We start from the raw sequence: 12,334 nt of genomic DNA, 5'->3' as shown, positions 1-12,334 counted from the left end.
TCTGATAAGAAAAATCAGACAGAATTCTGACATTTCTGATGTGTGAACTAACCCTTAAAGGCAAATAAAAGTTAGATTGTTTCCCCCAGCTGTTCTATGTCAGCAAAAATCAATAATTTTAATTCTGTTTTGTCATTTTTAACAGGATGAGTTTGGTGCAAGCGCCGCTAAAGCATCAGCCAAAGAAGCTCTTCTTATTTGGTGCCAGATTAAAACAGCCCCCTACTCAAATGTAGACGTACAGGACTTCTCCAGTAGCTGGCGGGACGGCCTTGCATTCAATGCTCTCATCCATGCTCACAGGTACTTTAATTCCTAGCATTTGTGAAAATGTAAAAGGTTAAATTATTGAATTAGAAATTTTCTTTTGTTTTCGACTCCTCTATTTTGTGGGGGGGAACTGTTCCAAGATTTTGAATTACTTGTATGTGCACTTTATTCAGAAGGTTTCTAGTAAAATCACTGCCTCTTTAGTTATGTTAGTGAGTTATGTCAAACATGTAGCCATAAGCATATATAATAACATCTGTTTGACCTTTGCTGTACCATAAACCTAATGTGATCAGTATGATCAGTTTTACAGCACATCATATGTCTGTGAGAAAAACAATTATCTGGGAATTCTTTGTTTATTTTGGGGAAAAATATTTATAGAACACACAGTTTCAGATTTTGTGCAAAAAAAACGAACAAAAAGTGTCAGAAAATAAATGCTCTGTAGGATATTTATCACTTACATGGATGTTCTCATGAGGTCAAGCAGGAGCACACTGCTCCCCAGCCTTCTAGTTTCCCGACTGCTCAGAGTTGGAGGCCGGCTCTCCTGCTTGATTGACAGTTCAGGTCACAGCATGGTCTGCCACTGGTCTGAACTGCGTGTGCTTCTGATGCTGTTATATGAGGCAGCCTTGTGTCTGCAGCGTTAAAAGTAGAGTGCAGCATGAAAAATATAGCCAGGAGCTAAGTGCATGCTCTAGCAATTCCGTCCAGCCTCAGAGCAGTGCTTACAAGTTCCATTGAAAAGATCTTGTAAGCATGGCACATATTCGGTCACCTCTTCAAGACTGCAGCAGTAGTGGCTGTAAACAATAAAAGACAAAAAGGAACATGTCTGAAAAATTTTATTGGCATCTACACTACCGTTCAAAAGTTTAGGGTCACTTAGAAATTTCCTTATTTTTGAAAGAAAAGCACAGTTTTTTCCAATGACGCTAACATTAAATGATTCAGAAATACACTGTATACATTGTTAATGTGGTAAATGACTATTCTAGCTTCAAACGTCTGGTATGTAATGCAATATCTTCATAGGTATATAGAGGCCCATTTCCAACAACCATCACTCCAGTGTTCTTATGGTACTTTGCGTTGGCTAACTGTGTAAGAAGGCTAATGGATGGTTAGAATACCCTTGAAAACCCTTTTGCAAGTATGTTAGCACAGCTGAAAACAGTTTGGCTGATTAGAGAAGCTATAAACCTGACCTTAATAATAAAAATAATAATAATTATTATATATCGCTAACATATTCCGCAGCACTTTACAGTTTGTACACATTATCATCACTTTCCCCGATGGGGCTCACAATCTAAATTCCCTATAAATATGTCTTTGGAATGTGGGAGGAAACCGGTTGGTTCCATTAAACTCTCAAAATGGCCAGAAAAAAAGAACTTCCATGTGAAACTCGACAGTCTATTCTTGTTCTTAGAAATGAAGGCTATTCCATGCGAGAAATTGCAGAGAAACTGAAGATTTCCTACAACAGTGTGTACTACTCCCTTCAGAGGAGAGCACAAACAGGCTCTCACCAGAGTAGAAAGAGAAGTGGGAGGCCCCGCTGCACAACTGAGCAACAAGACAAGTACATTAGAGTCTGTAGTTTGAGAAATCGACGATTCACAGGTCCTCAACTGGCAGCTTCATTAAATAGTACACGCAAAACGCCATTGTCAACATCTACAGTGAAGAGGCATCACTGGGATGCTGGCCTTCAGGGCAGAGTGGCAAAGAAAAAGCCATATCTGAGACTGGCTAATAAAAGGAAAAGATTAATATGGGCAAAAGAACACAGACATTGAACAGAGGAAGATTGGAAAAAAGTGTTATGGACAGACGAATCCAAGTTTGAGGTGTTTGGATCACACAGAAGAAAGTTTGTGAGACGCAGAACAACTGAAAAGATACTGGAAGAGTGCCTGACGCCATCTGTCAAGCATGGTGGAGGTAATGTGATGGTCTGGGGTTGCTTTGGTGCTGGTAAAGTGGGAGATTTGTACAAGGTAAAAGGGATTTTGAATAAGGAAGGCTATCACTCCATTTTGCAACGCCATGCCATACCCTGTGGACAGCGCTTGATTGGAGCCAATTTCATCCTACAACAGGACAATGACCCAAAGCACACCTCCAAATTATGCAAGAACTATTTAGGGAAGAAGCAGGCAGCTGGTATTCTATCTGTAATGGAGTGGCCAGCGCAGTCGCCAGATCTCAACCCCATTGAGCTGTTGTGGGAGCAGCTTGACCGTATGGTATGCAAAAAGTGCCCATCAAGCCAAACCAACTTGTGGGAGGGCTTCTGAAAGCATGGGGTGAAATTTCTCCAGATTACCTCAGCAAATTAACTGCTAGAATGCCAAAGGTCTGCAATGCTGTAATTGCTGCAAAGGGAGAATTCTTTGACGAACGCAAAGTTTGAAGGAGAAAATTATTATTTCATATAAAAATCTTTTTTTCGAACCTTGTCAATGTCTGGACTAGATTTTAAATTCATTTGGCAACTCATTTGATTAATAAAAGTATGAGTTTTCATGGAAAACACAAAATTGTCTGGTGACCCCAAACTTTTGAACGGTAGTGTATATTGGAAAGATTCTGAAAATATCAAGATCACGGGTATAACTCTTTCATTGTTTTGTTTTTAACTTTTTTAAAGATTTTATCATATGTCGCACATACACCCTGACAGCCCCCAACTAGACAGTACCTCCAAAAATGCAGAACACCATAAATAAAGAAGAACTCTGTAGATCTTGAGTCTCGGGTCATAACATAGTGTTAATAATTTTTTTTTTTATTTTGTGCCGATACTTCTGATTGAGTGCAATCACTCAGACATTTACATCAGATGCTATACTTATAACTATGCTGCAGTCGGATGGCTGCTTAGTATATAATCCTAGTGCTTTCTGATCATGTCCATATTTTGCATGCAATGTTCTTTCTCCTACAGGCCTGATCTCGTTGACTACCATAATCTCAAATCAACACAACCCTTGCACAACCTGAATAATGCCTTCAATGTGGCAGACACCAAGCTGGGCATATCCAGGCTGCTGGATGCTGAAGATGTCGTCATCCCACATCCAGACGAGAGGTCCATAATGACATATGTGTCTCTGTATTACCATTACTTCTCCAAGATGAAACAGGGCCAAACCGTTCAGAAAAGGATCGGCAATGTGAGTTAATAACCTTGTATATAAAATCTTACAAAAAAGTGCTAAAAGGAGTCCATTGTTTTGGTAAATTCAAATGATATATTTGCTTCTGGTGTTCTGAAGGTTTAGAAATCAGCAGTAATAATTTGCAGACTCCAAATTATAATTTACTGTTTTGATGATCATCTGTAGCATATGAAAAAGGTGATCATTTAAGTGGATGCCTGTGACATTTTTATAATTCCACAGGAAGTTGAACATATTAAACGAATCTCCAATCACCTAAAATGTCGTTGTAGACCATTAACAACAGCATATACAGTGGGGCAAAAAAGTATTTAGTCAGTCAGCAATAGTGCAAGTTCCACCACTTAAAAAGATGAGAGGTGTCTGTAATTTACATCATAGGTAGACCTCAACTATGGGAGACAAACTGAGAAAAAAAAATCCAGAAAATCACATTGTCTGTTTTTTTTTCATTTTATTTGCATATTATGGTGGAAAATAAGTATTTGGTGAGAAACAAGCAATCAAGATTTCTGGCTCTCACAGACCTGTAACTTCTTCTTTAAGAGTCTCCTCTTTCCTCCACTCATTACCTGTAGTAATGGCACCTGTTTAAACTTGTTATCAGTATAAAAAGACACCTGTGCACACCCTCAAACAGTCTGACTCCAAACTCCACTATGGTGAAGACCAAAGAGCTGTCAAAGGACACCAGAAACAAAATTGTAGCCCTGCACCAGGCTGGGAAGACTGAATCTGCAATAGCCAACCAGCTTGGAGTGAAGAAATCAACTGTGGGAGCAATAATTAGAAAATGGAAGACATACAAGACCACTGATAATCTCCCTCGATCTGGTGCTCCACGCAAAATCCCACCCCGTGGGGTAAGAATGATCACAAGAACGGTGAGCAAAAATCCCAGAACCACGTGGGGGGACCTAGTGAATGAACTGCAGAGAGCTGGGACCAATGTAACAAGGCCTACCATAAGTAACACACTACGCCACCATGGACTCAGATTCTGCAGTGCCAGACGTGTCCCACTGCTTAAGCCTGTACATGTCCGGGCCCGTCTGAAGTTTGCTAGAGAGCATTTGGATGATCCAGAGGAGTTTTGGGAGAATGTCCTATGGTCTGATGAAACCAAACTGGAACTGTTTGGTAGAAACACAACTTGTCGTGTTTGGAGGAAAAAGAATACTGAGTTGCATCCATCAAACACCATACCTACTGTAAAGCATGGTGGTGGAAACATCATGCTTTGGGGCTGTTTCTCTGCAAAGGGGCCAGGACGACTGATCCGGGTACATGAAAGAATGAATGGGGCCATGTATCGTGAGATTTTGAGTGCAAACCTCCTTCCATCAGCAAGGGCATTGAATATGAAACGTGGCTGGGTCTTTCAACATGACAATGATCCAAAGCACACTGCCAGGGCAACGAAGGAGTGGCTTCGTAAGAAGCATTTCAAGGTCCTGGAGTGGCCTAGCCAGTCTCCAGATCTCAACCCTATAGAAAACCTTTGGAGGAAGTTGAAAGTCCGTGTTGCCAAGTGAAAAGCCAAAAACATCACTGCTCTAGAGGAGATCTGCATGGAGGAATGGGCCAACATACCAACAACAGTGTGTGGCAACCTTGTGAAGACTTACAGAAAACGTTTGACCTCTGTCATTGCCAACAAAGGATATATCACAAAGTATTGAGATGAAATTTTGTTTCTGACCAAATACTTATTTTCCACCATAATATGCAAATAAAATGAAAAAAAACAGACAATGTGATTTTCTGGATTTTTTTTTCTCAGTTTGTCTCCCATAGTTGAGGTCTACCTATGATGTAAATTACAGACGCCTCTCATCTTTTTAAGTGGTGGAACTTGCACTATTGCTGACTGACTAAATACTTTTTTGCCCCACTGTAAGTGTTATAATCCCTTTGGTGCATTGAATTGGTCTCCAGTTGGTCCACACATGATTTGATCAGTGGGTACTAAGCTTTGTAGTTGATCATTAAATTCAGTATTTACTGTAATACTTGTATGTTGTGTGTCAAAGGATCACAGCCTGGAAGGTCGCGTGGATCCACCCGCTGTTATCTTTTTGTCACGAACATCACTCTGCCGCTACCTATGTTACGGACAATTACGCAATTGACCGACGATTAACTGGGGAGATTGCAGGCTGTTTCCACTGATAGTTTACAAATAGCCCGCATATCGGTGAGCGTATGGTATATATACCTCCGATTCCCACGAATGGAATATATATATACACACCCTGGTAGGGTCACTGCTAGCTCCATGATAACCCAAGAACTACTTGCTGCCACCACCAATCGCTTTCTGACCAATTGGAGACTGTTTTAAGTAGAGAATGGCATCGGGTGCGGTTTAAAGAACAAAAGGAGCAGAACTATTCCATTTTTTTTTATTTCATCCAGAACGATAGGCAGTGTTTACAAAAAAATGCAAAATATTTTTACAAAGGGGACAAAACAATACAGCATATACAACTACATAACAAACAGGATTAACAAAAGAAACTTACTCACAGAGATGATTCAGTTTAGCGAAAGAGAGCACTTTGTTTGTAAATGTCAAGTGAACAGGATCATGCATACACTGATATGTATCTCTCTGCAGGAATGCAGATCATAATTCGCCTTTTATCAGCCTCTCCTTGATGACTCATACCAGCGTACATGCTGCTCTTGGATACCCGCTGTTTACATTGGAAACCAGCGTCGCTGATCGCTGGTCTCTCGCTGCCACACACAGCGATGCGTGCTGGGCAGCGGGAGACCAACGATGAAAAAACAGCCCAGGACGATGGAGCGCGATCAGCGATACCCGGCAGGGGGGTCGGTCGCTGATCCATGTCACACACAGCGATATTGCTGGTGAGATCGCTGTGGTGTCACAAAATCTGTGATCTTGCTGGCGATATCACTGTGTGTGTGACGGGGCCTTAATTAACTGTTCTGTGTGAGGGGTGGAGGGGGGAGGGGAGAAGTGTTATGGATCTTAATGTTTTCTATGACATTGTGTAATGAGGTCTGCTTAGAAATAAATAGAATACATTTTTTTTTATAAATGAAAAAACATTATAAACACTTTTACCCAGTTAAAAATAAAGCAATTAAAAAATAAACTGGTTTGGTTTCGACACCTCCACAAAAGTTCAATCTATCTAAATGTAAATTTATTTAACCCATACAGTAAGCACAGTTGTAAGGAGGAAGACCGGGCTGCGGGTACCTGTTCTGTGCTGGGTCCGGAACTGTCGGGGCTGTCTCCTCTGTTGTCCAGGGGAAAGCATAAGGGACTGGACAAACCTTTTTGCACCTGGAAGTAGGGGGTGTGGCTAAGCTGCAGCAGCCACAGCGCGCGCGGAAGCAGTCAGGCGGGAACAGGCAGCACCTGGCAGGGAGAGAAGAGTGTTCCATCCCTAGAGTACCGCTACCGTGCAGGCCCGCGTCCGCGTATCTCCGCCGTTGCTAGCGGAGACGGGAGAGAGAGATGGGCAGTGTGTCCAGTGGTGACTAGAGAACAAGTTGACATACGCTGCGAGCCCATGAGTACAGCGCAAGTGTCACAGTAAAGCAAAATAAAATTGATTTTTTTTTTTTCTCTAATTGACCTTTTTTCAAAAAATGTAATAAAAACCTCATACATATAAAAGTGACAGCACACCACACAAAACACAAGTCCTCATCCAACTTCTTTTTCAGGCAGATTCCATCAGAAAATACTGAAAAGAATGGACATATGCATTTCTATGTAAAAACAACTTGCTGCGTACATTATATGTTCTAATTCTGAATGTATTTTAACTGCTTTTGGAATCAAAAGCCGCCAAGCAACTAAAAGAAATGACTAGTGATGATTTCAAGTGCTTATTATTCAAGTTTGCATGTGCGTACTTTGCCCGCAATACTCAATGCATACCTGAGCACCCTAGTCAAACTCGAGTAACAAGAACTTGCACTAGAAGTGACTTGTCCATTATTTTGGTGTTTTCTGCTCAGAGGACTCTCTATACTTTACAATGGAAATCAATGGGAAAGCTCAAAAGACAACCAGAAGATGCCTGAACATCTTTTGGCGCCTTTTGCCATAGTTTTTGCTTACAAAAAAACATGAGCTGTTTTCTTCATTATTCAACAGAATGAAAAATAAAAATGAATGGAAAGTAACAGCAAAAAACACTTAAAAAAATCATAGCAAAACCCTACAAAAACCCATGAAAACTCTCACAACGAAAAAACAATTGTATGGTAAAATGAATGTTGTCATGTACAGCTACTACAACTGGTGCCGCAAAAAAATAAGCTCTCATATATCAATGTCAAGGAAAAAAAAAAAAAAGATAACTCTTGGAACAAAGGTATAAAAAAATATAAAGGCAGAAAAATAAAAATTGTCCGCAGCGGAAAGGGTTTCAAGCAACTTGACATATAGATTAATAAAAAAATAAAATGAAAAGCATAAAAGAAACATTTTTAGTATCACATTCATCCCCCTAAAAAACACTGTTTTAAAAAAGTCAGTATTGCTGTTTTCCTGTCACCTTCCTCCCTGTCAAGCACAGTGTGGGAAAACTAAATGCAACACTAGAGAAAGAGGGGAAGGAAGTCCAAACGCTAGTGAAAAGGTTGGAGTGGAGACCCCTAGGCAGATCTAATAGCACCCTGTCTCCCCTACCGTCCCTATATTGGTTCCACACCAATCGCCGAGCAGGAACCTAAGCTCTGTTTATCACTAGATCTAGGCCCTGGATAGGGAGGGTGGGAGATGAGCACTGGTCTGTCCCCACTGTACACTAATGAGAAGAATGGAAACAAACAAGGGGGAAGCAACTTAACTTGAGCAGACTCAGAGCGGTAACCCCAAACATCCTCCCAGAGCATCAGAGAGGAAGTTAGCTGACTGCTATAGTTCCAAGCCTTCTCAAGGGAAAATGTGAATATCACCGGTGACTCCCTGAAGCAGACTGAGAGTCTATAAAAACCCAGGTGTGTCAATTAGAGCCGGAGGGAGGTTGCCACTGGGTTCAAAAGTTAGAAGGATTAAGAAGGGGTCTGCAAACTCAGAGACCTTCTGCAGCCAGATGCAGAGCGACTGTCTGTAGCATCTGACACACTCCCTAAAAATAAAATAAAAAATAAAAACTGCTCTTTTTTGGGATTTTTTTCCAACTCCAACCCAACAAATACTTTTTTGTAGCAATAAACAAAAACACTAAGAAATTACAGAAATATAAAATATCTAATCATAACACTTCGAGAAACGGCACATACAGTATTTTATTCTAAATAGTTTGCTCTGTTTTCCAATATATTACTTAAATGGATCCCCCCCAAAAAACGTACAAGTTCAACAAAAAAAAATAATAAAGTAATAGTTATGACTCTTTAAATTCAAACATGAAAAAAAAACGAAAACAACTAACAAAAAAAATATACCAGAATGTGTTTATAAACTTTAGAGCAAAGAAATTGTTCATGCGATCCCTATACCGGCTGATGAGGCACCAGTTGGCATTTTCCATTGCTGTTTGAAAAATAAACTTTGGTTACTGATTAGTTGCTATGGATAATGCTTGTATTTTGTTTCCACGTTTTTTGTATATAATGTCTGCATGTTTCTATGTGATTGAAAACATCTGTATTATCCCAGTAGCGAACAGACCTCATCTCTGAGACTTACATTTTCCACTGTCACAAAAGATTTTCTATAAACTGTACAGTAATATTTTAGCAATGTGCAGACAGATTGATGGTAGCTCCTATGCACGTTTCATTTGGCAGCAACACATCCATTCTAGCTCCATTTTGTATAATTCTCACGTATCATTGCTCTGTGCAATTCATACTTTAAGCAATATGCATAAAAATGAAAATCTATAGAAATTGAATAAAAACTGCAGGGACAAAGAAACGCAAATAGGGCGTTATCCAGACAACAGGCAAATAAATATGCAGAAACTGCTCACTTGGGGGTGTTGTGAGGAAGCACAATACTTAGAAGGGCTCAAAAATGGAAAGTCCAGCTCCTGCTGCTCAGCTGGTTGGTAGCGCCAACATAGAAATGAAGATATGGATATGCTGACGTCTCAATAGATAAAGGTGTCAGAAAACACTTGACATAGTGGAGTAGATAATGTGGTTTTATTCTCAATGCGTTTTGAAGTGTACCTACTTTATCAGGAGAACCACATGTTATCTACTGAGATGAAGAAGTGGGTACACATCGAAACACATTGAGAACAAAACCACATTATCTACTCAACTATGTCAAGTGTTTTCTGTCAAGGGTTGCAAATTGTTGTTTTCCCTGAGACCTCGATCTTCTGGGGATGAGAGTCAGCGGGTGGGAATAATTATTTCCTTACTCAGGAAAGGTCCCCAATCTTGGGCTTTCTTGTTGTTCCCTACTGCCACTGAACGGATGTCAGTGGATAGGTATTTTGAGGCCCTAGGACTTATCTATGACAAACCAGACCGTGTCACGGTGGCAGAGGATACTATCATGGGTCTTGCTCAAGGAAAGCTCTTAGCCGAGTGGTATTGCTCGGAGTTTAGACGATGGTCCCCAGAGGTCTCATGTAACGACTCTGCTCTCAGTTGCCAGTTCCGGAGGGGACTGCCTATCCATTTGAATGACACTCTGGCTCTCCATCCACCACCTAGTTCTTTAGAGGAGGCTATGACTCAGGCTATCCGGATGGATAGAAGACTAAGGGAGAGGGGTGTCAGTCTGAGCCCATGGAGGTGGGGGTCACCACCATTGAGGAAAGGGAGAGGAGACGACGACGTTATGGGAGACTCTGCTTCTACTGTGGTAGTCCGGGACACTGGAAAAAGAACTGTTCCTCCTGTCCTCCTATTCCCAAGGTGCCGGGAAACGCCAAAGTCAGGGTAACTGTCGAGGAGGTTGCCCAGACTCTCAGGTACATTTTTCCTCATCTCTTAAACTACTTATGGAAGTAGAACTTTGTGTCAAGAACGATTGTACCTCCACTTCAGCTTTTGTGGATTGTGGGTCATCTTTGAACTTGATTGACTTTAATTTGGTGGCCAAATGTAAGTTAGAGACAGTCAGGTTGGAAACTCCCATTAATTTCATGGCCATTGATAAAACACCCCTCACTAAGAATGTTAAGTTTTTCTCTGAGGAGTTTATCCTTAAGGTGGGGTCCTGTCATCAGTAACGTATTACATGTTTTATTATGGACAATCTACCTGCGGGACTGGTGTTGGGGTTACTGTTATATAACCCGATCATTGATTGGGAATCTTGGGGCATTGTTAATTGTGGTCCTAATTGCTCTAAAGGTTGCCTTGTTAATGAAACTGTGTCATCCATCAGTCTGGAGGGTATTCCGGAGTACCTGAAGGATTTTGAGGATGTATTCTCCGAAAAGGAGGCTGAGGTTCTACCACCACACCACCCATTCGATTGTGCTGTTAATCTCATCCCTGGTGACAAACTGCCCAAGGCCGATTTATACAATCTCTCCGGCCCTGAGCGGGCGGCTATGAAGGAGTATATCTCCAATAGTCTTCGTAAAGGGCACATTCGCCCCTCTGTTTCTCCTGTGGTGGCGGGATTCTTTTTTTTTTTTTTGTGAAGAAAAAAGTTGGTGGTTTACGCCCATGCCTCAGTTTTCGAGAATCAAACAAGATCATTGTGAGGAATACTTACCCCCTCCCACTTATTCCTGATTTGTACAATCAATTGTCTGGGGCCAGATGGTTCTCTAAGTTGGACCTCAGGGGAGCATATAATCTCATCCACAGGCGGGAAGGGGATGAGTGGAAAATGGTTTTCCTCACCTCTGAGGGTTTGTTTGAGAACCTGGTTATGCCCTTTGGTCTGACTAACACGCCAGCAGTATTTCAGAATTTCATTAATCATGTTTTTTCGTATTTCATTGGGCGCTTCATGGTGGTGTACCTGGATGATATCCTTATATATTCTGCTGATAAAATGAAACATATGGGTCATCCCCGTGCTGTCCTCCAGAGGCTCAGAGAGAACTCTCTCTTTGCTAAACTGGAGAAGTGTTCATTTTTTGTGCAAGAATTGTCCTTTCTAGGGTTTATTTTGTCTGCTGAGGGGTTCCTCATGGACCCTAGAAAGTTACAGGCTATTGTTGAATGGGTGCAACCCAAAGATCTCAAGGGTCTTCAGAGATTTTTGGGTTTTGCCAATTACTATAGAAAATTCATCATGGGGTTTTCACAGGTGGTTAAAGCCCTCACTGATTTAAATTGCAAGGGGGCTGATATCAAAAACTGGTCAGCTCCAGCTTTAGCGGCATTTTCTTCTTTAACCCTTTCCTGAAATCTGACGTACTATCCCGTCCATGGGACCCGGGCCCCTATGCCCATGGACGGGATAATACATCATAGCGATCAGCGGCGCTCCTGGGGGAACGCCGCTGATCGCAGCCGGGTGTCAGCTGATTATCACAGCTGACACATGGCACTATGTGTCAGGAGCGGTCACGGACCGCCCCGGCATGTTAACCCCTGGCACACTGCGATCAAACACGATCGCAGTGTACCGGGGGGTTTAGGGAAGCATCGGCAGGGAGGGGGCTCCTTCCCTGCAGGTCCCTGGATCCAATATGGCGGCGGGGACCTTCGGGGGCCTGCAGGGGGGCGGCTTCCTCACTGCCTGCAAAGTGCAGGCATGAGTAAGCCTTCTGCAGTGCCTGTGATGTATCAGATCAGCGATCTCACACATGACAGTGATGTCCCCCCTGGGACAGTGTAATAAAGTAAAAAAAAAAAAAAAAAAGTGTAAAAATAATTTATAAAAAATCGCTAAATAAATTAAAAAACAAAAAAATATTCCCTAAAAAAATCATTTTTTGGAAATA

General features: G+C 41.5%; 1 protein-coding gene across 1 annotated transcript in view; it reads left to right on the top strand.

Moving 5' to 3' along the window:
• The window catches only part of SPTBN5 (spectrin beta, non-erythrocytic 5), a 313,866-nt gene that overhangs the window by 43,571 nt on the left and 257,961 nt on the right, over positions 1–12,334 (top strand). The window contains exons 5-6 of the mRNA XM_073586632.1: positions 146–303; positions 3,233–3,461. Coding sequence (XP_073442733.1) covers positions 146–303; positions 3,233–3,461 — 387 coding nt within the window. The remainder of the gene's footprint in view (positions 1–145; positions 304–3,232; positions 3,462–12,334) is intronic.

This window comes from Dendrobates tinctorius, unplaced genomic scaffold (assembly GCF_039654945.1).
Source record: "Dendrobates tinctorius isolate UK_male_01 unplaced genomic scaffold, ASM3965494v1 ptg000010l, whole genome shotgun sequence".
NCBI lineage: Eukaryota > Metazoa > Chordata > Amphibia > Anura > Dendrobatidae > Dendrobates > Dendrobates tinctorius.
The sequence above is the reverse complement of the archived record's forward strand: the minus strand, read 5'-3'. Positions and strand labels throughout refer to the sequence as shown.